The sequence below is a fragment of the Penicillium paradoxum genome, assembly GCF_028828445.1.
Source record: "Penicillium paradoxum strain IBT 22861 chromosome Unknown utg000007l_segment0_segment0, whole genome shotgun sequence".
NCBI lineage: Eukaryota > Fungi > Ascomycota > Eurotiomycetes > Eurotiales > Aspergillaceae > Penicillium > Penicillium paradoxum.
Window position 1 is genome coordinate 4,356,738 of NW_026643185.1, and position 27,430 is coordinate 4,384,167.

The following is a 27,430-nucleotide window of genomic DNA, read 5'->3' on the forward strand; positions in this document are numbered from 1 at the left end:
GGAGAGAGCAGTTCAAGAAACAGAGATCGCCAGTCCTCTTGCCACTACCGGCCATTTTTCGCAAAGTCTTGGCATGAACCTCCATGACATCCCAGTGGCGACCGGCCAACGACGAAATGAACCAGTTCACTTCCCGGAACGAATTGCCCATGGAGTCTGAGCTGGGTACGCGACAGCACTCAAGGGTGGGTTTGGCTCCCCAGTTGTCAAGCTTTTCCGGTGGATTCCGGGGGAAAATCCGGCTTTTGCTGACGGCTAGCTAGGCGTGTGAGACATGCCGTCGGAAAAAGATCAAGTGTGAAAAGGAAGGCTGTAGTGCAATATGCGTGCAATGTATGCGCGGTAATATGACTTGTGTCTTTTCGGCACATGAGAAGTGGGATGAGCCAAGGTGAGGCAATATCGATTGTACCATTTTCGATAAATTTTCTTGGCCCTGGCTAATATGATTATGGTAGCGACGAGTATGTGAAGTCTTTGAAAGAAAGACTTGTGAAGGTTGAGTCCTTGTTGAAGACGGCAGGTATTCTGCAAGAGGATGATATGAGTCAGGATGAATTTTCCGATGACGACGATTACAATGGCACGACTAGTCAAGATGCCCCGTCTGTTTCGGGCCTAAATCCAAGAATCCGACCATCTCTTGTGTTGGAAAGTGATGATCTCGAGGGCACGCCCATCTTTCGAGCGGACGAAAGAGATGATTCTCGATATTATGGTAAGGGGGGCGAGAATGACCAATGAAACATCATACTACAGAATCTAACTGAACCGACAGGGAAATCGTGCTCCATGTCAATCTTATCACGAGCAGGAATAGAATGGATCAAGAGAAAAACTGGCGATGTCAGCTTCTTGCGAATCATCTCCCCCGGATCCATCCACGAAAATCCGTGGAATCAATGGCGACCGGATGTGTTCCACGATTTGTTCGCCTCGCAAGTTTTCAGGCCTTTGCCTCCAAGATCTGAAGTATTCTCTCTTATGAAAGATTTCTTTCGGACGGCCAACCGTCTGTTTCCTATCTATCTGGAGTCGTCCTTTATGAAGATGGTCGAATGGCAATATACGCAGCAGACCTGTGATGATTCTGCCCGTTGGGCCAGTATCAACATGGTGATTTGTTTGGCATACGAATATCGGTATTCGAATAGCCACAGATTGGAAAAAGACAAAGAGAAAGCTGAGTCCTATTTCAAAAATGCTATGTCGGTCTTTACGGAATTAGCTTTGAAACGCACCGATCTCTTGAGTATACAGGCTTTGTTGAGCATGGTACGTCTGTTACCTCCTTGAATTGGATGAAATGATCTAACATTGCAAAGGCGTTCTTCCTTCGAGGGAATTCTGGCACTCAATCGTCTTTGCCACTCATCACTGCGGCTATGCGATCTGCTCACCGAATGGGTCTCCATCGAGACATCGCAAGGCCAGAACTCAGTCCAGCTGAACAAGAGGAGAGACGGCGCGTGTTCTGGGTTGCATTTGTAATTGACCAAAGGTAAGAGGGCCTGACATGATAATGGGTTCCATGTGCTGATATCCATCCTAGTACTTGCTTAAGAATTGGAAATGCCCCATCCCAACATCAAGATGATTTTGATGTCCCTCTTCCGGAGGAACTAGAACACGACAAGCATGGCGAAACCGCCAGCAACATCCCATTCTTCCGCCAACTCTGTCGGATGGCACTCATAAAAAGCCGCATTTACAGTCGATTATACTCCGCCAAAGCGTTGGTAAAACCCCCTGTTGAAATATACAAGACAGTCAAAGAACTACACTCAGACCTCGAAGAATGGAAACGCGACTCCCCAAATCTCGGTGAGCTGACACTGAAAGTTGGCGAACGCGACTTTCTCTTTGGCTTTGCCTCCATTGGTCTCCACTTCGTCTATCACAATGCTTTGATTATGATTCACCGGGTACCTCTCTTTCTCAACTACGTAATAACAGCCAGAGAGGAATCAGAAGAGCTGGAGTCGATCAGCAAGGCACGTGCAGCCAAATCAACGGCCATTGGCACACAGGCCGCTCGGGACACCTTGAAGATTGTCAATAGTATGCCATGGGGAGACATCGCATGGACCTGGTAGGTCAACCCTCTCCCTCTCTTTCTATATCGACCCCGTTGCTCACAATCAAATCTCAGGTCATTACTATATTACGTGTTCCTAGCAACATCAACAATATTCTCAAGTATACTGCGGGATACTCGCAGTTCCAGAGTCCGAGCAGACCTCAAATCCCTCAACATGGCCTCAACATTCTTCGCAACTCTAACCCCAGGCAATGGAGCAACCGACTACGCCGGCTTCATGACCCACATGAGCACAAACCTCGAACGCATCGCCAAAACTGCAGTCGAGAAAGACGAGAAAAGATCCCACGCCCCAGACGACGAAGACCAAGAATACAAACCCCCAGGATCCAAGAGACACACCTCTCGCACACACGCAGCACACCATCCAAGACAAAACCGCCGACCCACAACTCTCCGCACAACAATGACCCCCGACACCGCTCCCCAATATCCAACATCAACGACCAAGCCTGACAGGACGGACATGAGTATCCCCAACCACCTAGAAGGTCTTCCACCAGTCAATTCCTCAGGTTACGTCGTACCTATGATTCCGAACGACACCAGCCAACCCAACAACCCATATAACCCCAACCAAACCAACAACTACCAATTATATCCCCGAGGAGCTGAGAATACCTTCTCTGCGCTCCAAAGCCCAGCCTGGCAACTATCGCAAGACTTCTCCCCACAAACAGGATCCGGAGGGCTACAGGCCTCAAATACCAACTCCCCAGACTCCTTCAGCAGCGGCAATCCAATCCCCGAATTCTTCCAGGTGCCCATATCAGAGAACTGGGATTACAGCGGAAATCTATTCGCAGGGCTCTTCCCTACAGAATACAACTTCCCGCCTCCCGTTCCGAACGGGCCTCAACCCGCCGGTACATATGACATGTCGGTGTTGTCTGCCGAGTCGTTCATTCATGGTGCGCCTGCTGTCGAGGGCCATGCTCCTCAGCCTGGTGGGTTTGATCCCCAGAGTCTGGGGTATGGGTTTATGTCACAGGGTCAGGAGGATCCCAACCAGGGGGCAGATGCAGTCTGGACTAATGGATTGATGGGACTGTTTTAGGGATGGATTGATGAGGTGTTTTCCTTTTTTTATTTCTGTGTTCTTCTGTTGGTTTTAGCGTTTATCTATTTCTCTTTATTGCAGCCTTTCTTTTTTTTTCGTATGTGTGCATCGTCGGGTCTTGGTATGGCCACATATATACTGGATGTGATATGATACATGAACACCTAGAAGGTTATATTCCGTCCAAGAGAGATCGATTGGCAAGTCATAGATTTTACCTAGACTGTCCGGAGAGGAGGAATGGATCGTGGTAGCCATACATTACAATGACCTGGAAAAGAAGAGAAGAATCAAAAGTGAAAAAAAATGAATGAATGACCGGTGGAAGTGAAAATAAAGACTGGGTATGAAAAACGCCCAGCCCGATACCGAGTAACCCCGTTGTCTCAGTGTCCCGCGCCATTGAGCCCAAACAGGGCTTAAAAGAGTTCACTCTGCGCCTTTCTTCCCCAAATTCAAACCCCCACCCAATAACCAAAGCATTAAAAAGTACAAAATTGTAGACTAAAACACAGACCCTGTGAGGGTGCGGACTGCCTTGCACCACACACCATTTCCGAGCTGAACATCTTTGTTTCCCCGGCCAAGACCCTTGCCCAGGATGCTTTGCAGCTCTTTGTCTGGAAGACCGGATTTGTTGTTTGTCCCGAAACCGTAGACTTTCGTTGCCAGAACATCCACGTCAAAGTCCAATAGGCCAACAGTGTTCTCTGTATTGTTTTGATCAATACGGGTCCGGACAGTGAAATCGACATCGATTCTCTTAGCACTGTTGTTGTTCTTCGGGGCAGTGCCTTTACGGCCAGGTGTAGCAGCGGTGGCATTGCCGAGGAGTGTGCAGCGCGCACGTAAAGAAAGGGAGCCTTCATCTGGCTTGGATAGGGTGAGGCGGGTGACACCACAGAATTCCAGCATGCGTGCTTCATTTTCCAGTCCGACTGTGCGGTCCCATGCATTAGAGATAAACCGCAGGAGCTGCTTGGGTGCGACAGTCGATTGCTGGATCGTTGTTAGGTGATGCTGAAGCGAGTGAAGGACTAATGATGCAATGGGGGAGATATTGGCACTCTTTTGGGTGTCCAATTGAATGGGGCAGTTCTTCTTCTCATCTTGACTGCTGTTTTTAGAGGCAAAGGCTCCAGGATAAAACTCGAATTGGAGCTGGTCGCGGTAGGCCATCTTTAATGATGGTCCCGCCGGGGCATCCGCTGGTGCCGAGGCAGAGACGATCGACCAGCCAGTTTGAAGTTGAATCTGTTGGACAGATGCTAGATTGCTCAGTTAGTAAGGAAGTAGACAAACGAGACCCGATTCCCATGAGAGGAGGAACTCACCCTTCAGTTCGTTAATTTCCCGGGCACTCCAGCCACGGCATTCTTCTTTCAGGCGCTCTGCCTCCTGGATCTGGGCCAGGAACTCATCTCGCATTTCAGCCCCAGCCTCGATGAAGGTTGTTTTCTCTTGGACTTCCTCCTGCAGCTGCTCAAGTTCACGTCTCTTCGCTGCGATCTCAGCGTCCACCTCGGACAGTTTGCTGCGCGTGCTACGCAGCTCGTCTTGATCACAATTCTCCATCTCATCTACCAACTGTTGTAGGTTTGTTGCCTCTTGCTCGAGAGACGCGTGCTTCTCAACTAGGATCGGCACATTGCTGTTGAGAAGCTGTTCTCGTTCAGATAGCAATTCGTCGTCTGCTTTCATTTCCTCTACGTGGCGGTTGAGTCCTTCCTTAAGCCCCTCAAGTAGCTTCATACGCCACTCATACCATGTAGCCTTGCTCAGCAGACGGGCATGGGTCTTGACGTTTCGGAACTGATTGTCCATGATAACTCGGATATCTGGCGGAGCTGTCACATACTCCCGGAACAGAGCTGGATTCTCGGCATATGTTTCTGCTTCGATGGAGCGGATCACTTGCCGGCCTTCAGAGATGTATGACTTCAACTCCCGGCATGACTAGAGAAATGGTAAGCAAAATAAAATGGACTATACGGGTATGATAAAACTGACATGCTGGTATAGTTCAAGCATGGGCACTGTACAAAAGCCAGCTGCCACACAATCATCAAATGTTATGGAGCCTGGTTTGGGCATTTTCTCCCCAGAGCGCCGTGTCAGCTTCCTGGTGGCACTCCCAGGGGCAGTCGTGTGTCGCCTCTTTGTGGTAGTAAGTTCCATGAAATGAATATTGGTCATGTTCAAAAAGTCCTGCAACTGAATTGGCTCACTGTCCACCGAGGCCTTCTGGGCAGGCGTATCTTCTTCCTCTGCTGGCTGTTGTGGATCCGAAGCAATGTGAAGAGCATCAATGCCGTGCTTGAGGGGGGTTGTCGAGGTTTCGGATGCACCTCGGAGTTGCTGGGAAGGCGTGGTACTGCCTTTGAGAGGTGATGAACTAGCAGCTCTACGAACGGGGGAATGGATTGACCGCCGGACATTCCCATCCTTGGCCATTGGCGCCGGTAGTTTGATACCTTTGACTGGACTAACATTATGGCCACGCAGTCGTTTTGGCGAATTCTCAGCTTCATCTTCATCCAAGTCCAGCTCGACAGGACGCTTGCCCAGAACTCCGCGAGCAGCCCCAACATGAAGGCTCTTGCGACTGCCGATCCTTGTCTTTTTGGGACTAAGATTTGAGATCATATCCTTCAAGCTTGAGGTTGCATCCCGTTCTGACTGTAAACCTGGAATATGGCCATCTTCTCGGAGTTCCTCTTCTTCGCGATCACGTTCTTCCTCGGCCTGCATTTGCAGAGGATCCTCAAAACGGACACCAGACCGGGGCTGTTCTTGCGGGATGAACTGGGGAGTACTGTCTCCGAGTGACTGGCGCTTGTCGAGTAGAGCTGTCACACGGGGAGATCCAAGCCCTTCTTTGTCGATTCCTAGACCAGAAGAGCGACGGCTCTCGCGTGGTTGCAACTTGAAAAGTGGGGTCGACTCTCCAGTTGCTATATTATGCTGGAATAAGCTTTGGCGTAAAGACTGGCGCTTGTCTGCCGATTGATGGAGTTCGGGCCGGAAGAGCTTCTTCGGTGAAGCACTTCTGAAACTAACATTGCCGGAGGGAGGGGTCTTGCTTGGGGTAGTAGGTTTTGCTAGAGGCGTAGATTGTTTTGGTGGGGTCACAGCTTTGGTGTCTGGTGATTGTTGTCCCTTGGCCGAGCTAGGTGCGCCCATTGAATCTGTAGTAGAGCCACGTCGTGCAGATCTAGCCTGCACAGCTGCTAAACTGGGGCTCCCACTGCCAGATGCAACAGCAGCAACTTGATAAGCCAGGGGTGATTTGGCAGGAGATTTGGCAGGAGATTGTCCGACATTGTCTTGGAAAGGCGAGCTGGCAAGCTGGCCCGAGTCAGCCTCGAGCTCCATAACCAGCTTCGCGTGTACTTTGTCATTGGCTTCAATTCCTGATTGCAGGATGCCACCGATCGCACCAGTCATCTCCATGTCCATGCCATCATCAGATTCGTTGTCCTGATAATTGTCTTGATCAACCTTCATTTGATCCGAGTTAGGCGTATGAGAAGGCTTGTGACCTAGAATTTTGCCGACAGCTGAAGTAAACTCCATTGTCATTCCTTCATCATCGTTATCAATTTCAGAATATTTTGATGGTGAATCCTCCTGTCTAATGCCGCCAACGACATTGGTCATTTCCATTGTTTGATCTCCATAATTGGATTCCTCTGCCAGCGATTGACGACGAAGTGTGCTCTGGCGACGACCAGGGGACTTACCAAGGATGCGTCCTACGGCGTTCGTCACATCCATGCTGAGATCTTCGTCCTCGTCAATATCATCAGATTCCGGCAAGTCCCGAATCGAGCTATCCTTGGATGGATTGCTGTTCTCCTGATCTTGCCGTGCGCTGATATCTTCCCAGTCGAAGCTTTGTCTTTGGCCCTTTTTTATCCAAGGCTGGAAAGCACCCGTGATCTCTTGGTCTGCGATTTCCATCGACATTTCCCCGTCCTCATCATCGTCAAGTTCGGTTCCTGCTTCCTTTGCCGCCTGTCGCAATGCTTCGTTGAGTCGAGCGCTTGAGCTTGAGCTTGAAGTTGCGTCTGATTGCACACTGACGCCTGAGCGCGCTGTTATATCATCCATGCTCATTGCAGTACTTTCGGCATCGAATCCATCTTCAGATCCCGAAGAACCACCATCGTCCTCGTCTTCCTCGGCCAAACTTTGGACGCCAGTGTCTTCGCTGCCTTCCGAGCTTCCACTGAACGGACTCGATGATAAGTCCTGGAGGCCGTCATCGCCACTCGTCGATGATGAGCGGCCTCTTATCTGATTTAGATCCTGTGTGCGCACGGGCGAAAATCCAAATTCCGATTCTGCTGGTGAAGATGGAGCATCTTTAGCGGGCGAAGTAGAGGCAGATTGATTTGCGGCGGATGCACGTCTCGTCGAGTTTGCAGCCGAAGAAGAGGTTGAGTCGTCTGGAATTTCCACCACATTCCAGGTGTGTAGAGTGGCCTCTGGGGCAAATGATACCCGGCGGTTTGCTGTAAAAGATATGTTAATATTCACTTCCACAATATGCTGATAAGAAAAAAACGGACCCATTGATTTCCTTCGAGCCGCTCGTTTCTCTAGGATATTCTGTCGTTCACGTTCTTTGCGTTCTTGTTCATCGCGCTCTTTGGTGGCAGCCATCTCCTCGCGAATTGCGGAAGTTGCATTGAATGTATCAAACGGATTCGCAGTATCGTCATTTCCATTTCCTGACACGGGAGGCCCTGGTGTTGTTTCGAAGTCAATGAAAAGATCCTCTTTTCCTGGAGCTCGTTGACCCTCTCCGTCCATCGTACCGTCGTGGGTCTGTTGTTTACTGCGAGCGGGTGTACGTCGGCGGGTTTCCTCAAACGACGGGATGTTTCGCACTGGAGAGACAGGAATTGTAGGTTTTAGAATTGATTTGAGTGGGAAAGAGGCCGTAGACTGTATCCCTTTAAGTTAGAATTGTGTATGCATAAGTAGTATATCGTTTGTAATGGCAATTACCTGGCGACGATTGCCATGGGAATTCTGAAGCGCATCAAGGCCGCCCGGCCCCAGACTCTTGCTCCGAGACTTTTTATCTTTCATGGCAGACTTTGTGTTGTTCAAGAATGGCTGGGCTGCACCAATTTCTGTGGTCGCATTCTCCTTGTCCAGGCCGGACGTCATCCTCGACCGCGGGACATGAGCGATCGACCGACGAGATCGCGGCGGTCGCAAACCCGCGGAGTCGGTTCGAGTTGACATAATGGGCGAGCGAACCGGCGCATTTACAGCTTGATCAGCAGAGCATATCCCACAAGTCCGAAAGCCGTGAGAACTAGAACTCAACCTCGAAAACAGAGATGTAACTCCGTCATGCTCCTATCGCACCTGCCCAAAGCGCGTTGCCTCCGCAGTCACGTGATGTAAACAAGGCTCAGAGCCCTAACCCCAATTAGCCTAGGCCGAATCGGGACTAGTGTCGCACACTACGAATTACCAAAGATTCCGACGGTCGACGAATCTTCCTCATCTTCGACAGACGCCAACCCGACCTTTCATCGACACCGCTTCCTCGTCGAACAACACCGCAAAAATGGCCACCGAGTTGAACGTCCAGTCGGAGCGCGCTTTCCAGAAGCAGCCTCACATCTTCCTTAACACCAAGGCTAAGGCTTCCTCCAAGAAGACCGCCCAGGGCCGCCGCTGGTACAAGGACGTCGGTCTCGGTTTCCGTACCCCCAAGACCGCCATTGAGGGAACCTACATCGGTATGCACGACCTCCGTTGAGATTTTATACGAAATTTGGTGGCGGAATATACGGGTGGGTGGTCTTTTCACGGATATCAAAAAGCAAGTGGAGGATCGCATGGAGCAATCGAGACTCCTAGAATTTTTGCCGGGTTCCTCTCGCGCCAATATTCGCATTCAATACTCGAACGCCCGAATCTCGAAAAGACCACCCATGTCCAAAAAAAACTGCAATGTCCAAGTTCTTTATCATGTCCAATTACTCATTCTTGGACTTTTACAGATAAGAAGTGCCCCTTCACTTCCCAGGTCTCCATCCGCGGCCGTGTCCTCGTCGGCAAAGTCGGTAAGTTCAAACTCGTGCATCTCCGTCGGAAGACATCAGGAAACTTATTAACGAGCCTTATCTAGTCTCCACCAAGATGCACCGTACCCTCGTCATCCGCCGTGAATACCTGCACTACGTCCCCAAGTACAACCGTTACGAGCGTCGCCACAAGAACCTCTCCGCCCACGTCTCCCCCGCTTTCCGTGTTGAGGAGGGTGACATGGTTACCGTCGGCCAGTGCCGTCCTCTGAGCAAGACTGTACGTTTCCCTTCGATATCTGTCAATTTTCCGCTACAATTGGCAATCTGCATAAGCGCGGAGTGTTACTCTACCACAAGCCCTCGAATTTTCCAATTCGTACAATCTTGCTACGAACTTGATAACTAACCCGACGTCTTCCTTTAGGTTCGCTTCAACGTCCTCAAGGTCCACGCCAAGACCTCCCGCGCTGTTAAGTCTTTCTCCAAGTTCTAGGTTAAATCGACCGGGTGTTTTGAAGGCGAAGGAAGCGGTATGGACTGGATACAAGAGAAGTTCTTAGATGGGGGTCGGGATAGTTTACGAGTTTCCATGTCCCAGATACCTCGCTGATGAATGTGTATTCACGCAAAAATCGAAAAGATTTGTTCGGCCCTCCTACAGCGGAAACTGTACAACAACTCTGGGATCAGGCAAGATTGACCATGGATGGCAATCCGGACAGCATTCAAATGCGCATCTCGAGTTATTTCCTTGCTCTTCTAAGTCTATCTTTGATAAAGTAGGATCTCCGTATGTGCTTTCGACGGCAGTGGCAAGTCATTTGAACAAAGGTTTGGCCATCTGCTTTCTGTGGTGACTTCGGCCTCGTTCGGGGTATCCACTAGCCAATTCACTAGCTTGGGGTGGCACTTGTCTATATGTATCCGTTGATAGGTGGAATCCTGGAATTATGCATATCTGTGCATGGACATAATCATTTGTTGCAGATCTTACTGGACATTCGAGTAGACAGCATTGACCATGGGTATTCATTCAACAGATTTTGGGCGTATTAGCTAGCAAGATCTCAAGTTCACCTGGCTACTCCAAACAAAGGTGCCCAGGAAAGACAGTTCGGGATTCCTTTCTGCACCAAACATTTCATTGGCTGTGCCCTTCTGGTCCTCTCACATATTTTGTTAGTTCTCATGCGGAGACCACAATTGCATCCGTTCAGCAAGATTCATATTCATTTGACCACGAAAGTCAAAGCGGGGAGACAATCTGCCCTCAGATGACCGCGGTACTCTTACTTCTATTGGAGTGGGTGTATCGGGATAGATCTCATCATCCGATGGCCAGTCGCGCTTCAATGCACGCTGAGAACAAGTATCCTCGTTGTCGGAGGTTAAATCGACCACCTCTTCGGTACGTAATCGCTTCGAGGAATGATCGAGGCCGTAATCCGCGGGGCAAAGCCCACTAGATAAAGTCTCATGGGTTGAGAAGTTCCCATCATCTGCTGTCTCGGTCTTGTCATACATCGATATGGATCGAGAGTCTGTCGGGCCATCTGTGTCCGACGTTCCTTCCGTATCTTCGTCTGTTTCTGGTGGCTCATAATCGAGGTCTGAAAGTGAGTCAAATGAGCAGATCTCCTTTGAAGATGGATTCCCGGGTGTTTGTTGGGGCGTCGGCAATATAACCTCACTTTCGGAATCTGACAATTCCTCAGACAAGTATGGCTGTGGGCTTTTCACGCCGTTGCAAAATTGGACCACTTCTTTCTTAGACTTCCAACCCCATGTCTTGGCAAACCTAGGTGCTATATTATCCCAATGAACCATTGGAACTTGAAGAAGCGTCAACAGTTTGCCAAGCGTACGGCCTGACTTGAATGGTGACTTCGTTTTTGATGCCAGCATGTCACGCAGGTGGTTATCGCAATATTTCAAACTGCTAATAAGTGAAATTTGCATCAGGCGATTGATATCACGGTGAGAATTTGCGATTTCCTCCAATCTAGCAATCTCTAATGTGGAAACAATTGCTTCGGTTGGGATATGGCCCCATATGAGATACTCCCCATAACCCTTCCACATGTGGACCAAAGACCTAGTCCGAACTGCCAGGGGACAAGCATAGAACACTTTTGTGTTCAGTTTTGAGGTGTCAATGACGGTCACTATGGCGCCCTTTTGGCTGGCAAGAGCGCGGTGGATAGGTGCCAAAGGAGAAAGGAAGGTGGAAATGAAAGGCGTCTTAGTCTTTTGCTTGGTGACATGGCTTCGAAAGAAGTTGAGGAATCGAGTTTCAGAGAAATCTTCCGGGTTGAACCATTCACCATTGCAGAAAAGCGCAGCTCGAAAACATGTTTTCGAGTTGATTCCCTGTGAATCGCAATTTGACCACCGATACAACAAAGGTGGCATCATGTCGGCCGAAACTCCTTGCATAGCCTGTTCATGGTCGTATGAATGGCCTGTTCTATGGGGAGATTGCTGGGCTTCGTCATGTTGCTCTTGATCCAAATCTTGTCGTTCTTGATGCTGATCTCGAGGCTCTTGGCTTTGGTCATTATTCCCATCTCTTTCATACTGGCTGTGGCGGCTTTGGTCATCGTAACTATCTGGTTCATCGATGGTCGTTCCATACTCACACCAGAGGCAAATCTTCCCATGACTAGTCACAACTGACTGATTACTTACCAGGTGGTGGGTTTGTTCGTGATTGTCACGGTCATCGACTGTGCTGCTTCCACCACTCCGGTTATCACTTCCGACAAAGTAACGGCTCCTTTCCTGTTGCTCTTCTGGGGAGTAGGGTGGAAATGGCATTCGGCGAGGTGTTTCTGGCGAAGAGGTCGGCAGCAGTGTTCTTGTAGATGGAACGTTCTTATGGACAGTTGTGAGCTTGAGTTTTAATATTAAAGCCAGACATGATACAGGACTTACCACAATGCTCGATGCCGAAGACAATCGTCTCGGTCCCGAAGCTATCACTCGCGTCCCCCAGAGAGTCGTGTCAATATCATCTTCCGTTTTCTCGTGAAGGGAAAGGCGCAGAGTCACTGCCGTGGACTTGATTCGTTGGATAATGTTCTTCCACTCGCCATCCACATCAAACTCGGTGTCCTTATGCACACGGGCCCAAACAAGATCGCCAGTGTTTCGCATCCATGACCACTGTGTGTGAAGTGTCCCGAAGGGAACAAAAGTCCGGATGTCACGTCGTCTCAAATTCTCGCGAAATATAGCGAAGAATATCTCTTCTTTCTGTCTCTTGCCACACTGGAAAAAACGGTAAAGACAGCAAAGAGTTTGGCGCATCGATGTATCCCATCGAAGCTTTGGCCTTTTGGTGAGTCTTTGTCTCTGCATCTCGAACAAAGCGAAAGACAAATAACAAAGGGTGTAATGTTGTCGGACAGTGAGAGACAGAGGTTGGGATGGAGCTCTCTCGCGGTTTTCGAGTCCTCGCACAGATGGGAGAGGGAGAATGAAAGAAACTCGAAGCTGCAAGGGTGGGTATACTGGGTCGTTGAGCGAGATAAAAAGACAAGGCAAAGATAGAAAGAAGCAAGAAAGGATATATGGATAACCATAACCAATAGACAATGTCAAGCGCTTAAAAGAGTTTGGGGACGAAAGCACGAGAGAAAGAAAATCGGCTCCAGAGATGAACTTAGGAGAGGGCTCGTGGGAATTCAGTTGAAGCGAACGCGCAGAAAAGAACTCAACTAATCCTTGAATGAAAGCCCGAGAGGTTTCTGTCTATCCTTCGAACGCGCAAGAGACAATTTCTTATATCTGAAGTCGAGAGGTTTGGTCCCATATGACGACTACATATGTAGGCACTTACATGTCCTACATGTATACACCGATCAGGATCTTTCCCGTTAGACTACTCTAGTGTATTTTAATCAATGCCGATACAATATCCTGATCATGGCTTGGAATTGTCTTGGTCCCACGGGCAATCTACACGAGGCCTATGACGAATTCTCTATATGTGAAATGGTCAATCCAAACCGCTGACAGAGCATGAGTTTAAATAATTGGCTTTGAAGAATGTTCCGAAGGAATTTTACAATGCTTCTCTACTTAGAGGTCAGGTTTACATTCTAGCGAGCATGAATATCGAAGATCTCACTCTCCTACATGTAAGTATCTCTCTTTGCCGTAGCTTAAGCGGATATACTAATGAGGCTTGTCAAAAATAAGGAGTGAAACTTGTTTCTGGGTATTATCTACGCCTATATGCACTCAACCTTATTTATATGTCTGATGATGGGGATTGTGTCGACCTTTTGGAACTGATTTTTAATTATCTGTGTCATGTATATGTACACACAGAGCTACGTGGATATAAAATTTTCATGTCTGTGTAGTTTGGAGCCCCGGAGGACGATTCCCTACAAATCAAGTATGAAACCATACTCCAATTTGTACCTTGATACCATATTCGACATTGGGCACATATCTATGTAGGTAAAGTGTGGTATTAAAGGAGTCTTTTGCTGTTCAGGTAACATTTTGATTCAGTAACACCAGAGATAGTCTCGCATTTTGATCAATTGCAGATGTATAATGTTCTCCCATTGGTTTTTCAGTTGACTGCCAGCCAGAGAATATTTGCATATTGAGTATGATAGCTTGGTAAATGTCTTACGTCTATACACTACATGTACCTAGGGAGAGCGACATGATCGTAAGATTCATTTCATTCGGAACTAGGTTGTTGTGAGGATATATAACAAGAGAAGCACAGAAACGAAGGCTGGCAATCATCGAGAATCCTGTAATATTAATATCCTTAGCCCACATGCCCTCATATATGTAAGATATCATAATGCTACACAGCACTCTCTATACTTCCTCTACGAGCACGCGGGCCCGATCCTCGTGCCACCATGCGCTAGTCCCAATCGGGTTGTCTCTAGGAACAAGCACTCCGCCCAGGAACTCCCTCGGCCTCACCCTTTGGACCTTCGCCTCTTGTCGCTATCCTTATCCCGCCCATTTGCTTCTCCAAGCACATTCACTCCCTCCTGGATTCACTTGCACGCCGATCTTTGACCCGGCCGTTCCGATTGGACTTTGTCCTTCCCTAGAAAACTGCCAACTATCCCCAGGCTCACAACATGGCTCAATGAGCCACGTCATGAGCGATACGGGTGATGATTTAAAATCTTCTTGGATACTACAAGGGCATTGATTCTTGGAGCGGGTTCTCCAATTTTATTCCCTCCCCTTCTCTCGTGAAAGACTTAAATCCTCTTTCGCCGTCGAGAAGTTGGGCACCAATTTGCGACACTTTGAAACATGGCTGGAGGATTTGAGAAGTCGGTAAAGGGGGCCACCAAGCTCAAGGTTAGAATTTCTAGACTATTCTTCTCTATGTGCGACAGTCACTCACTCTTTGACGTGGACAGCTTGCGGCTCCTAAATCCAAATACATCGAACATATTCTAGTGGCGACCCATACCGGCGAGGCAGGAGTCGCGGAGGTATTCCGGTCACTCCAGCTTCGACTCCGAGACTCGGCGTGGACCATTGTTTTCAAGGCGCTTATCGTTCTTCATCTTATGATCCGTGAGGGCCAGCTCGATGCTGCGCTAGGATACTTGGCCGATAACCCGAGAAAAATCGCCCCCAGCAACTTCTCTGAAGGTTAGACTAGCGGTATTCTCTCGTTTTGGCGTAGTCACTAATGAACTTATAGCTCAATCGCAGGGGAATAACATCCGACGATATGCCGAGTACCTTATCACGCGCGCCAAGGCGTTTGATGCTTCCAAGACTGACCATGTGCGAAGCGGACCGGGACGGTTGAAGAGAATAGGCGTGGAGAAAGGTCTCTTGAGGGAGACTGAAATTGTACAGAAACAGATTCGTGTGTTACTGCGGTGTGATGTGAGTGAATACTAAGTCTCGTCTCCTTCTCAGTGACTGACAGCCCTTAGTTATTGTCGGATGAGCCTGAGAACGAGATCAGTCTGACTGCGTTCCGTCTCCTCACGCTCGATCTGTTGACTCTATATTCAGTCATGAACGAGGGCACTATCAATGTTTTGGGTAAGTCCGCTGCTTCTCTGTCCGAGATCTACATGGGGTCTAACTTTGAACCTAAACAGAGCACTACTTTGAGATGTCGCGGCCGGATAGTATACGCGCCCTGGCAATCTATAAGACGTTCACAAAACAAACAGAAGAAGTGGTTCAGTTTTTGGGAGTGGCAAGACATTTCCAATCTGCCACCCGCCTAGAAATCCCGAAGCTCAAGCATGCCTCTACGGACCTGGCACGTCTTCTTGAGGATGATCTCAACGACCCTGACTTTGATCTTCGCCGACGCGAATACTTGGCTAAGAAAGGTGTACGCGCTCCACCAGGTACTGAATCCAGTGGGACTGCCGATGTATCAAAGCCAATACCAACCCCGCCGTTTTCGAACCAACCGAAGCAGGCCGAACAACCGAAGCCAGTACCCGTGGACTTGATAGACTTCTTTGATTCAATTGAGCAGAACCAGCAGCCAATGGTTCAACAGACCCAAATGCAGTATCAACAAACAGGCTTCCAACAACAGACGCCGCAGCAAGCCTTCTATCCCCAGCAAACCGGTTTCCAACAGCAACCCCAGGCGATTCAGCAACCTCAGGCGATTCAGCAACCTCAGGCGATTCAGCAGCCTCAAGCGATTCAGCAGCAGCCCCTGGCAACCGGATATGGCCAACCGGCGCAATACGGTGCGCCTTATCAAGTACAGAATCCCAACAATCCTTTTGGTCAGCAGCAGCAGCAGCAGCAGCAGCAGCAACAACAACAACAACCACAGCCGCCGCAGCTACAGCCGCTTCAAGCTATGCCAACCGGTGCTGGATTTGGAGGATACTCAGCGCAGCCCCAGTCATATGGTTTCCAATCACATTTGGTTCCAATTCCGCAGGAAAATGTTCCCGCCTTCCCTCAACAGCAACAACAAGGACTCCAGCCCTTGCAGCCTCAGCACACAAATCCATTCCGCCAGTCGGCGATGCTTAATTCCTCCACGGCGGCTCAGCCGGCCGCCACTCCACTCTCGCGACAGAACACGAACCCGTTCGCCAGACGACTTTCTAGCGCAAACCAGCAATATAATACTTCAAACGAGCAACTCCAGCCCGTGCAACCCCCACAAGCGCAACCGATCCAACCCCAGCGTACGGGAACCAATCCTTTTGCGCGTAGCTCTCCTGCTCCGCAGTCAGGCCTTCAACCTCCAGCAGCTGCCCCCTTGCGACCTAACCTTACTGGCAGCACCAACCCGTTCCGACAGAGCCAGTTTATCAACCAGCAAACCGGACAAGGTTGGCAAAACAGTGGGCAGAGTGGTACAATGGGCGGATTAGAACAACTGGAAACCGTGCCAATCTTCCCGCGACCTGGCATGACCTAAATTTAGGGACACAACTTCTTTACATGTCGGAATGAAGCCGACGTCCGATTATTAACTTATTTCCCCTCGATTATTTCATTCATTGTACCTCACTTACTCCCTCACAACATCTTTTGCCTCTACATCCAGTAGATAACGGAATCCTGGTTTCTTGTTTCCCCGGGTAGCTTTCCATGTTTCACTATGTAGATCTTCAGCCATCTACGTAAGTCCTCTCAGAGTTTACTTGTACTCTACTGTACTCTACATGCGTAGTCAATGGCTCTGAGAATGTTCACGGGTCTCAGCTGGAGACTTTCAGGGCTGGGCACCATGCAATCGTTAGTGAGCGATCATTAGTCCCCCAGGGCTGTTTGAAACCTGTGAAGTCGCACAATTTCCGGCATGTTATACGATCCCCGCCTCAATGCCATGGGCCCAGGACTAGTGCTGACAGGGGGTGGAAGATCTTGACGTCTAAGGCCTTGACCTCGTTGGGGGCCCAAAATGCAGATCATCCAACATGTCAGGCTGCAGGAATATAAATTATACACACACCCATAGAGGTTGTGCTAGGGGTGTGTCTGAGCGTTTCATGAATCATCGGTTTTCTAGATGATGATTGCATACGGAGTATAGATACATTCGTATATACTCCCTGGACAACGTACGAAGCACACATGTCATCTTCCCCCTTTCAACGCCACATGACCTCTAAAGCACTCGGTGGATAAAAGCCAAGAGACTTCGAGTGGATCAGGGTCTCTCCCATAGCACACAACATAGTAATTGCAAGCAGTCATCTGGGAGTCCCGGTGATTCTTCTGCTCTCTTGGGCTGGCGGCTCTGACCGTTCTACCGATAGGCCTTCGTGACCCTTGTGGCTTACCCCAACCCCTGAACCTGAAAACAAAGAAGGCGACCTCGCATAAATCAGCTAAATTAATGCACACTAAACTCTTAGCGGGAGCCGATGATTCGTCGAAGCTGAGATAACTGTGAAGAATCCAATTTTCTTGCCCTGGATTTCTACAACTACCCCGCCGGTCCCCCGGGAAGGAAGCTTGGGCTCCTTTTCCTCTTCCAAATCACCCTTATGCCTCGAACTTCCGGGTGAGCTCTGCAATGGACGCCAAGGAACCTCACTTTTCCGCTTCCGAGAAGACCTTGCCCGTGTTGTCTCGGCCGTCGGCTGCGGCTTGGTCGGCCGATCCGATCCACTCGGACCCCTACGCAGCTCCTCCCTACGCGGATCCCAACGTATCAAACCCTGTCCAGACCCTCCAGACCGCGAAACCCCCAATACCCAGAGCTCCTCCAGCTCCAGCCCTAGCTCCCGCAGCTACAGGTCCCAGTCGCATTGCACCCTCCAGAATTCGCAAGCCCCGTAAGAATGCCAATGTTTCTGTGGGGAAATCCACCCTATTTTGGGTCAATAGCGATCAGCAAACAGCGGCGGCAGGCACAACGGACGAGACCCTGAAGCGGATTCGATCCCATGTGATGTCCGAGCATAATCGCAAGAAGCGAATGGAAAGCACGGAACAGTACAATAAGAGCAAATGGAAGGCGCCTTATCCACCCCCCGCGACGGATGCCAGTGCACTAGTGCCCGTCGGCCCTGCCCGCCCGTCGATCAGTTTGCCTGTTAGTTTATCCAGGACTCAAATTTCCGACAAAAGAGAAATAGACGAGGTTGAAGCGCTTATAGCAAGCACAGCCGTGGGATACTCGGCCACGCTCGCCGCAACATGGGATGATAGTGGTTTCAATGGGACGATGGCCTACCCTCCTGGACCGTCTGTATGGTCGTACGTGGGACAAGGAGCTACTGACCCTTTTATGACTGGGCATACCCAACTCACAGAGAATATGATGCGGCATCTGCGAGTCTGTAAGTGTTTACAGCCCAAGTTGGCATGAAAAGCTTGCGTACTGACGCAGTCATAGTCCTCTGGGATCTCACGCAAGAAGCCCACCCTTTACAGACACGGTATAAGCCCAAGCTCCAGGCGCACTGGGCGTCATTGATCCAACGTGACCCGGCCGTTCTACATGCAACCATTTGTATGGCTTCATCGAATAACGCCATGCAGGCAGGAGAGTTGCCTATTCGAGATCCGACTCAAAAGCGGAGCCAATTGGTGATTGATACGTTCCATCACCGCGGTGAAACTATTCGATTGGTCAACGAGGGTCTATCAGACCCGGTCAAAGCTTCTAGTGATGCTTTGATTGCCGCAGTTTCTACCTTGTTGACGATTGAGGTGAGTGTATTCCTTGAACCAGGCTTGTAATAGCGGAAGCTTATATATCATGGTAGATTGCGTCAGGTAATCCTGATTATCTCAAAATTCACCTGGCAGGGTTGCGGCAGATGATCGCACTGCGAAAAAACTTCCACGAGGTTCCTTCAGACGTCCGGTTTCAGATCTCATGGTAAACATTTCCCTTCTCGAATAAGACATGAGAAAGCTCGCTAACCTCACAATCAGGACCGATATTCGAGTCGCCTGCATGGCGCACGCTAAACCTATATTTCCCTTTGTTCGCTATACCCGCCCAGCGCGGTTTTCCCTCATCCCACCCAACGATGATGTAGCTTTGCTTTCCACCCGCCTCTTTCCCTTACTCAAAATACCCGGCATCTTCGGCGAAACCATGCCGCAAATCATACATGATCTCCTCGAACTATCCTGGTATGCCGAATGGATCAAAGGCAACACAGGGTACAAAGAGTTCAATGAGGAGACCGAGGACTATTTCAATACAGAAGTTTTGCACGTAGAATATCAGCTGCACATGGACCGATATACGGTGACAGGCCAGGTAAAGGGCGACAACAGCATCGAGGGCTGCACCCGCCTTGCGTTACTGCTGTTCCACAACAGCGCCATTTGGAACTTCTATCCAATGGTCGCTCAGTTGCTGCCCAAGCCGATCCAGGCCCTGCGCACAGCCCTCGAGGTGACCATTCCCTCTGGCCTATTCGCGCTATGCCGTGACTTGCTTTTCTGGCAGCTTTTCTTAGGTGCAGCTTGCAGCCTGACCCTGCCGTCCGAGCGGGATTTCTTCGTGTCTGAGCTAGCTACAGCTGCAAGTCTGCTAGAGATCGGCTCGTGGCAGGAAGCCCGAGCTACTTTGCTAGGATATTTCTATGTCGATCGCGTTCACCTGCCTATGCTTCGCCAGATTTGGGACGAGTGTCAGTTGCAGGTAGCAACCCCAGTCGTATGAACTTGGCTACTTGGTTCTGTCGTAATAGACTCGATTTTTGGAAGATTGACCATATCCAGCCACCTTTTTATATACTCTCAAGGATGTGGGCTTGTCATCTTGCTATACCTACCCACAAGCGAAGATGAAATGGATATAGCGCTATGTATCTTGAAAGAATTGACATCTACTTCTGTCTAAACAAGCGACAGAGGATGATAGCTGACCACTTCCCCAAAGCTGAAGCTGATCACATTGTACACAGAGTCCTTGCCATCCCCTATTGTATACAACAACCGCTCCACTTGACGCACTTCTCAAACAGCTAAGGTACCAAGCCCCTGGCAAGCAAGACGAAACATCATAGCCAGCACATAATCCCGATCAAACCCGACACATGTCTCCTACATTCACAGAGTCCAGCCACATCAGCCTATGAAGATAATTACGGCATCCCGATTTCCGAACAATCTCCGCCCGTCTCAGCCCTCTGACAACGCTGATTCGCTACAGCCGTCTCCACCGAACGTGCACCGACCTTCAACCGGGATGTCCTCGGTCTTGGCTCGGTGTTGCGCGCTTTTTCTTTTGATAGACATGCAGATTCCTAACTATGTCACTCTAGTATGCTGGTGCCTGCTTTTTTTCTTTCATTTCCTCATCTTCACTTTTGCCAATTCATATGGACTACAGAGTGTATAGAACGGAAACAATCGTCAAAAGCATCAGGTATGAACACTCGACAGTATGCAACTCTCAACTCATCCTTCACTACCTATACATCATATGTATGTTGCACATGCATGCCATGCAAAGTCTGAAACCGAGAAATGACCGACATGAGATAATTGACCCAGAATCTCCACTCCTGGGGTGGCTCGATCGCGGAAAGCTAGTCAAGGGTCTATGTATAATAGACCCTGGCTGCTGGGAAAAAGACTCACTGCATATACATGCGATCCCCCTATCCTTCCTCTCTCCCTTTCATTATACTGAAACATGTCCCTTTTTCCCTCGTTTTTATCCTTCTTTTTTTCTAGGGCATTGAGGTTTCTCTTCAACTTCATGCTCTCTCTATATCTTGTGTGTTTGGGTCATACTATCCACAACCAGGCTATCCTTGACATGTTGAGCATCAGGCTTGCGTGTCTTGACTAACTATGCAGATGCTTGGATGGTCGATGACTCATGTTGAGAGTGTATGATGCTGCTTACTCAAAAGCATGTCCTGACGTGATCCTCCGGGTCTTTTCTCGATTGTCAGCCCGCAACGATTACCCAGTTCATTCGCATGCATGGGAACACAAAACATCGGCGTTCAGTTTACAACATATGCCTCGAGTCAACAGCACTGGTCCTGGGAGACGAACAAAAGCAAACACGATACGAATCTCACCAACGGCGTCGGAAGAAATCTACAAGGCTGATATGGGAAGAAAGAGTTGAAATGGAATCTTGAACCTTGCGACGAAGGGCAATGAATTAATTACTGCGTCAGAAACTCGCAGGTGAGAAAAGAGACAGAGACTAAATACAGCGAGGAAAAGAAGAGAAACAACTGAGCGTGGATATATACCCGGAGTACTCCCCCGAACAGTCACAACCAGCATCGACCAATCTTTCAACAAGCGCGGACGACTGGCGGATATCTTTGCAACTGTGCATCATGTTTTTCATATCGACCATGCAAGGCGACAGTCACCAGGCGAGACAGAACAAGAGACCCTTCCCTTCGCAATTCCCGATCGACAACGAACGAACGCGTCGAGAGCAGAACACGAGCAAGAGAGACCTTTGTCTGCAGCCCATTCATACAACAGTGGGTATCGAAAACATTACAAGTACTAAACAGCACCTTCGCATCCCTGTCTCTTTTCTCCAAAAAAAAGCAAACAACAAAAAGGAAGAGAGAATCTATGCCTGCTCGCGGTCAGTCTTGCCACGACGAGTGCGACCAGTGGCAGACCAGGGGAAGTGGGCCACAGGGATTATAAAGAAGCTATTGCTGGTATCGGCAAGACCAGCCAGGGCGTTGTACCAGGCAGCGAAAGCAGCCAAGAAACCGAAGAGACCACCAGCCTTCTGGACTTTGGCATTGGGGTGGCCATCGGGACCGCGCTGCAGGTAGGCAATACCGAGCAGGAGGAAGGTCAGATCCAGTGTGAAGAACAACAGGAAGAAAGCGACGGTGGACTTGAAGGTGCAGAACAACATGATGGTGGTGAAAATGAACCAGCCCTGTTTTGAACGGTCAGCGGGGAAGGATTCCCTAAGCAAAAAGAAAGAAAGAGAGGGCAACTCACCATCAGGAACAGACCCATGGAATCATAGAACTTGGAAGGGTCGTTGCTGGCCTCGCCGAGGGCATCGCCAATCTCGAAACCACCAGGAGTCAAGACGATAGCGAAAGCGATCCAGAAACCACCGTAGGAGGAGAGAGCAGTAGCACCGAAAGTGTTACCAACAGCCATTTCCCTGTAATAGCGATCACATTAGACGCGCCCAAAGAAAACCATGGCTGTGAAACCCAATCAGGGTCGAAGAGGTTACGGTTACATACCACATGCCGGAGAGCAGCTGAACGAGACCACCGTAGCCAAAGGCCAGGCCGATGACAATGCTGGGGACACCGATATCGCGGGTACCCATATTGATAGCGCTCAGCACGAACGTGGTGAGGGCGAAAGCGCAGAGGCCGAGGGGAGCAGGATTGGCAAACTTGCGGCCCTCGACGGGCTTGTACAGACCGGGCTGGAACTCACCACCGAAGGAAGGCAGGAAAGCCTCCGCGGTGTTGACGTGAGCGAGGGGCCCGTATCCGAAGCGGGCCGCAGCGCGTGCTACTTGGTGCTCTTCGGCAGACATCTGGGGCTGCATGGGGGCGCCGCCACCGTTCTGAAAACCGTTCTGGATACCATTTTGAACACCGACCCGGGGAGTAGGGCCCATGTCCTTCTCCAGACCGGCGTGATCGATTGCTTCGGTCGACATGATGTGTATCTGACCAGCGTTAAAAAAAAAGAAGAGAAGAGAAGCGAAGTATGAAGCCGTATAACACAGTTATAAGTTTCGATCAATTGACAGCACGGCTGGACCAGAGATGGAAAAAGGTGGAGAGGGCAGGGGCGATGGGAAACTATTATACCCCGACTTTGCGAGGTTTGGGAAAAAAATGGAGATGTTGGGAACAGGGCACGAGTGGGACCAGGTAACTTACAGTTCTGTTATTATTATAAACCGCAATGATATGCAGCCGGCAAGACCCGTCCCACTTTTTCCAGAGCAGTTAGGAAATAATACACGGAGAGAGAGAGAGATGGGGAAATGCTCTCAAGTTATACCCGGGTTATGTGGCCATCCGGGGCTTGGGCGGTTTTTCTTTCCTTTTTTTTTTTCTTTCTATTTTCCCCCTCCGCTATTACTTTCTAAACCTACTCGTTTCACAGGGATCAGAAGCCATTCTCATCTAGAACAATGTCAAATTAGCCATGCAGGGACGGCACGGAGGAATGGGAGACTATGCAGGTTACGAGGGCCGTTCACTGGCCACCGACCAAGATGCAAGGATGAATGGAAGGACAAGCCCGGGGAAGAAAGTGGAGAGGCCGAAAGGATCCGGGCGACCATTTCATTGGCAGAGAGAAGAGGAATGGAAAACAAAGTCTGGTAATGCCCGTCATAATTCGCTAGTTGGGATGTACGGAGTGTCTGGTCTATCTTTCTTACTGCATACATCCTGGGGGGAGGTTCCCGTCAATAATAAGGAATATATGGGTAACCTTCATACGTGTCAGGATGGGAATTATTCGCTTTTTCCGGCATACTCGCTCGAACGTTAATGCAGAGAGGTTGATATCGGATTGGCCAGCCCCGGGGGCCATGTAGTGTAGATACTAGAATGTATAGCCAAATACACCAGAATCCGTAAAAAGGTCGTCACGCATGTTTTGAGAACACGATCAGCATGGAGGGTATAGTTTCCACAATCAAGCTCGTACAGAGTCCGTAGTCCACTTCATATCGAGATTAGCACACCGAAAACTACGCCGTGTGCGATAGGATCCGCCCACAGGATATGCAAGTGTGGAGAGGCTTATTGATCCAGCGGTTCCGAGGTAGAGGGTACTTGTTGCGGCCACCTGATTCGGTAGCAAACGCCGGTACTCGATACCGAGCCGAATCGACTGCGTCACGACCTCGGTACATGGAATGTGGGCACTTTTTTTGATTTTCCCTTTTACCAGAATGCCAATGCACTAGAATCCTTATTTAGCCTTAATCAGACTAAAGAAAAGAAAGTACTGTATATGAACGGAGTACTCCGTACTCCGTACAGGTAAATTTAGTCTCCGAGAGATTACGCACCAATGATTCCATCCACTATTCTATCTCAGAAGGGGAAAGGTTCTGTGCATGGATTAGTTGTTATTGATGCACCATTTCCACTTTCGTATATGATATCCATTTTTCCCCCCACTTAGCGGCCTTGCGCAGACTATCCTCCCCCTTTTTGCCCCTTTTTTGAGGAGAGACTAGGTCCAGCAACACCACTCAGAGAGCTGCTAACTCACATCATACCCACTTACCAGATGGGACTGACACACATCGAGACACCGTGTGGAGCGCCGTTGGCAAGCTCAGTGTCCCGGTTGAGTGTTTCATAATCCGGGACAACGGGAGAGATCAAGCGACTACGAGAGTGACCAAAGAGGTAAACACGGCCGTTGCACAGGTCCCATGTCCAGTTGCGTTTCTCAAATGAGCCGTCGGTCCGGGGGGGAACCTGGATCGGCGCACGAGGCTCGGACCCATTCTCGAAAATCCCCTGGTGTTTTCTCTTAGCCTATGATGTGAGAGCTAAAAGATGCCTCCCGGTCAAGCTTCATCTCCACATGTGGCTCTGCGACGGGGCACGTGACAGCCCAACAGTGGAACAAGGTGGACATCCAAATTGCCTCTGCGGTTTCTACGGCGTATTCCTGTGTCTGGTCGGCTTGGGATTCGGCCCGCTGATATTGAGATTTCAGAGTCCATGCCGATTTAGCCATGTTCAGATCCTGGTTTTTTTTTGTGTCTTTTTGTGCCTTTGTACTTTTGCTTCGTAATGTCATCCGTTTCAGAAACGGGCAAAGGCTGGGAAAAATAATTTCCTGTGATTATGCAAGTATTGTTATGTTGTACCGATGTTGCAGGCCCCAATTTAGCAGCAATAATAGGCGCCGCTTCATGCACTGAGACATCCCGAGGTAGCTCTCTACTCCTGCGGCTTTGGCGAGTGGTCTCGCCAAGTTCTGGCAATTTACGGCGCTGAGAGAGAAAAAAAAAACTTCTCAGTGCCCAGGCGCCCAGACGGGCGAGGCGACCGTAAGCATCCACCGAATAATAGCTTGGACTGGTGGCGCGCCAAGGAGCAATAACGAACAAACAACACCCACGCCACAAGTCCGGTTAGCTTGAGATTACCTTTCGAGTGAGCAACCTTGAATGCTATGTATGTGTTGGCCCGTGAGGTGGCCTGAGGCCTGTTAGTCTCACATATGGGAGTTTAGCCAGGATTGTGCGATGTCTATATAGCCTGTGTGGGTTGTCTCAAATAGGAGACATGCATGGGATGACAGTGAAAGGGAAACTCTGGAGGTCATAATGCTACCTAATTAATTAATCTAAAGCTGCATGAATATTAGTAATCTTTTGATTAAGGCCCCGGGGCCGTTCGACTTGGTGCTTTGTGCTTTGTACTCGGGCACTCCATAGGACATGTTAATTGCTACACACATGTGCATGTAGGTACCTCGCTTTCCACATCCACCGAGACCATGTGGTCTGAGCATAACTTACCCAACAGACAGCATACATCATACAACAACAGGCAATAAGCTCACTCCTGCACGTCGTGGATGTACCTCGCTGTGGTGTATGATTGGCCCCCACAGGATGTAATGGCGATCTTCGTACTCCGTGCTGCATATCGGTGACCATAGCACAGATCAACAGGTAATTGCTCATAGAAGTCCAACGCACAGCCAATACAATATAACCAGGAGGTATTCTGAATCCTACTCCGTACAGAGTAGGAACTGTTCCCAAGGTACCTCCCCTTGCTTGGCGTAAACTCCTGCTCTATCCGGGCAAGCGACGCGAGAATATTTTTTTTCTCAGCCCTGGGCGATCGCAAACCCCAAGCAGGGAGTAGCGTCTACGAGCTTGCGCACGGGATGCAAGAAAAGTCTTGGACAAATACCTGTACGGCATGTGGTAGCACATCATACGATAGATTTCGTGTTTTTGTCTCGCACATGGCACGATCTGCATACGGATGCTTCCCCACACTCTGCTCATCTGACTTATGCAATCCCCGGGCGAAGCGAAAGACGACGTTTCCGTGGGGTATTCACAAGAATGGGGGCAAATCAGAATGCGTCCAAGGTCTCGTTACCCTCGGGTATGGTGTGTATAGGTGAGTTCGGCTCGGCGGAGCGGAAGACTTCTTTGATATGCCAAGACGGACCCCAGAGCCACGTTTTTGGGGAATCCTTTGAACTAATCTGGGGTAAGTCATCAATCAGGTGCTAGGAGTACAGAAATAGGACTGGGATTCCGATTAGCGGAGTCTGCTGTACTCCGTGTTGTTTTCTCTTACCAATCAATATGAGTCAAGCGGTGTTTCAAACCAGCCATTAATCATGCCAACCCTAGAGGGTGGGAATCGAGGCCTTGAAGCTTCCAGTGTGGTTTATATCTACATGAACGTTGTACGGAGCTACATGAACGTTGTACGGAGCCTTCTTGCATATGTTATGTAGGGAAGCTGTAACGCGTAGTCAAATGTGCACGACTGCTCAGTGGTCAGTGATTCGAATTCTCAAGGTCCTGCCTGGAGAGAATACAGGTACAGCCAAGAAAAGAACAAAGGAAAGAACCCAAGCCTATATACGGAGTAAGCCCCCTGAATAACTACAGGTACACTTCCAGCTCTGCAGATTAGAGCTTACGTGTGATGGGCCTCGCCTAGATACCTTATTCAGCTGCAGCCAGCTATGCATCTGCCAGAGGCTTGCTCACCGATATCAATATGTAGATCGACCAGTTCTCTAACGTATTTGCTTTTTATGTGACCTATCTGTTCTTCAAGCTACCTGCAGAATTCTCATGCAGCGGCAGCCTACAGCTAGGTACACAAGCCTCGACGATAGATTACCTTGGTTGATATTTGATATATAACAAGCTGACTCTTTGGGGTAGTTACATTATGTACGGAGTACGGAGTAGTGTGATGTTGACCTCGAACTGCACAGCCACGGAGTAACATTCCAGAATTGTCGGTTGTTCATGTGTTAGTGAAATGTCCATTTCAGGCGCAGCTACTCTGTAGTTGGACGAGGTCTGAAATTCACACCCGCATTCCAGCGCCATCACCACCCCTATAGACCCCCCAAATGCTACAATGTGTGAATTTGCGTCGCTCAACACCAATACCTTCTCACTATCGAGACAGCGCAGCGGAATATTCCAAAAGGTAATATCTGAACATATATGCGTCTATATGTTCTCCTATATCTAAACAACCATCGCTATGCAATCATGACAAACACCATGCC

At 49.4% G+C, this 27,430-nt stretch overlaps 8 protein-coding genes across 8 annotated transcripts; 4 read left to right on the forward strand and 4 right to left on the reverse strand.

Moving 5' to 3' along the window:
* Positions 1-83: 83 nt before the first annotated feature.
* N7457_009132 (transcription factor domain-containing protein) lies at positions 84-3,158 on the forward strand (the record flags this gene model as incomplete). Its single annotated transcript, XM_057180175.1, has 7 exons — positions 84-185; positions 264-391; positions 459-718; positions 779-1,275; positions 1,326-1,501; positions 1,553-2,092; positions 2,153-3,158. 7 exons carry the CDS (start codon positions 84-86, stop codon positions 3,156-3,158), a joined length of 2,709 nt encoding a protein of 902 aa, XP_057028561.1.
* Positions 3,159-3,665: 507 nt separating this feature from the next.
* On the reverse strand, positions 3,666-8,420 carry N7457_009133 (kinetochore-microtubule binding complex subunit SPC105; the record flags this gene model as incomplete). Its single annotated transcript, XM_057180176.1, has 4 exons — positions 3,666-4,429; positions 4,496-5,117; positions 5,172-8,114; positions 8,178-8,420. The coding sequence occupies 4 exons, from the start codon at positions 8,418-8,420 to the stop codon at positions 3,666-3,668; spliced, it is 4,572 nt and encodes a 1,523-aa protein (XP_057028562.1).
* Positions 8,421-8,531: 111 nt separating this feature from the next.
* On the forward strand, positions 8,532-9,715 carry N7457_009134 (40S ribosomal uS17 domain-containing protein; the record flags this gene model as incomplete). Its single annotated transcript, XM_057180177.1, has 5 exons — positions 8,532-8,576; positions 8,620-8,926; positions 9,191-9,253; positions 9,319-9,494; positions 9,642-9,715. 5 exons carry the CDS (start codon positions 8,532-8,534, stop codon positions 9,708-9,710), a joined length of 660 nt encoding a protein of 219 aa, XP_057028563.1. The 3' UTR covers positions 9,711-9,715.
* Positions 9,716-10,396: 681 nt separating this feature from the next.
* Positions 10,397-12,577, reverse strand: N7457_009135 (uncharacterized protein; the record flags this gene model as incomplete). Its single annotated transcript, XM_057180178.1, is given in 3 exon segments — positions 10,397-11,893; positions 11,906-12,109; positions 12,152-12,577. The coding sequence occupies 3 exon segments, from the start codon at positions 12,575-12,577 to the stop codon at positions 10,397-10,399; spliced, it is 2,127 nt and encodes a 708-aa protein (XP_057028564.1).
* A 1,944-nt stretch (positions 12,578-14,521) lies between these two features.
* N7457_009136 (ENTH domain protein) lies at positions 14,522-16,637 on the forward strand (the record flags this gene model as incomplete). Its single annotated transcript, XM_057180179.1, has 5 exons — positions 14,522-14,569; positions 14,632-14,869; positions 14,922-15,112; positions 15,163-15,274; positions 15,334-16,637. 5 exons carry the CDS (start codon positions 14,522-14,524, stop codon positions 16,635-16,637), a joined length of 1,893 nt encoding a protein of 630 aa, XP_057028565.1.
* A 1,104-nt stretch (positions 16,638-17,741) lies between these two features.
* Positions 17,742-19,853, forward strand: N7457_009137 (uncharacterized protein; the record flags this gene model as incomplete). Its single annotated transcript, XM_057180180.1, has 4 exons — positions 17,742-18,510; positions 18,567-18,883; positions 18,940-19,055; positions 19,112-19,853. The coding sequence occupies 4 exons, from the start codon at positions 17,742-17,744 to the stop codon at positions 19,851-19,853; spliced, it is 1,944 nt and encodes a 647-aa protein (XP_057028566.1).
* A 1,893-nt stretch (positions 19,854-21,746) lies between these two features.
* Positions 21,747-22,823, reverse strand: N7457_009138 (acetate uptake transporter family protein; the record flags this gene model as incomplete). The annotated part of the gene is made up of 3 exons (XM_057180181.1): positions 21,747-22,070; positions 22,136-22,307; positions 22,393-22,823. The coding sequence occupies 3 exons, from the start codon at positions 22,821-22,823 to the stop codon at positions 21,747-21,749; spliced, it is 927 nt and encodes a 308-aa protein (XP_057028567.1).
* Positions 22,824-24,257: 1,434 nt separating this feature from the next.
* N7457_009139 (uncharacterized protein) lies at positions 24,258-24,880 on the reverse strand (the record flags this gene model as incomplete). Its single annotated transcript, XM_057180182.1, has 3 exons — positions 24,258-24,348; positions 24,419-24,675; positions 24,725-24,880. The coding sequence occupies 3 exons, from the start codon at positions 24,878-24,880 to the stop codon at positions 24,258-24,260; spliced, it is 504 nt and encodes a 167-aa protein (XP_057028568.1).
* Between the last annotated feature and the right edge of the window lie 2,550 nt (positions 24,881-27,430).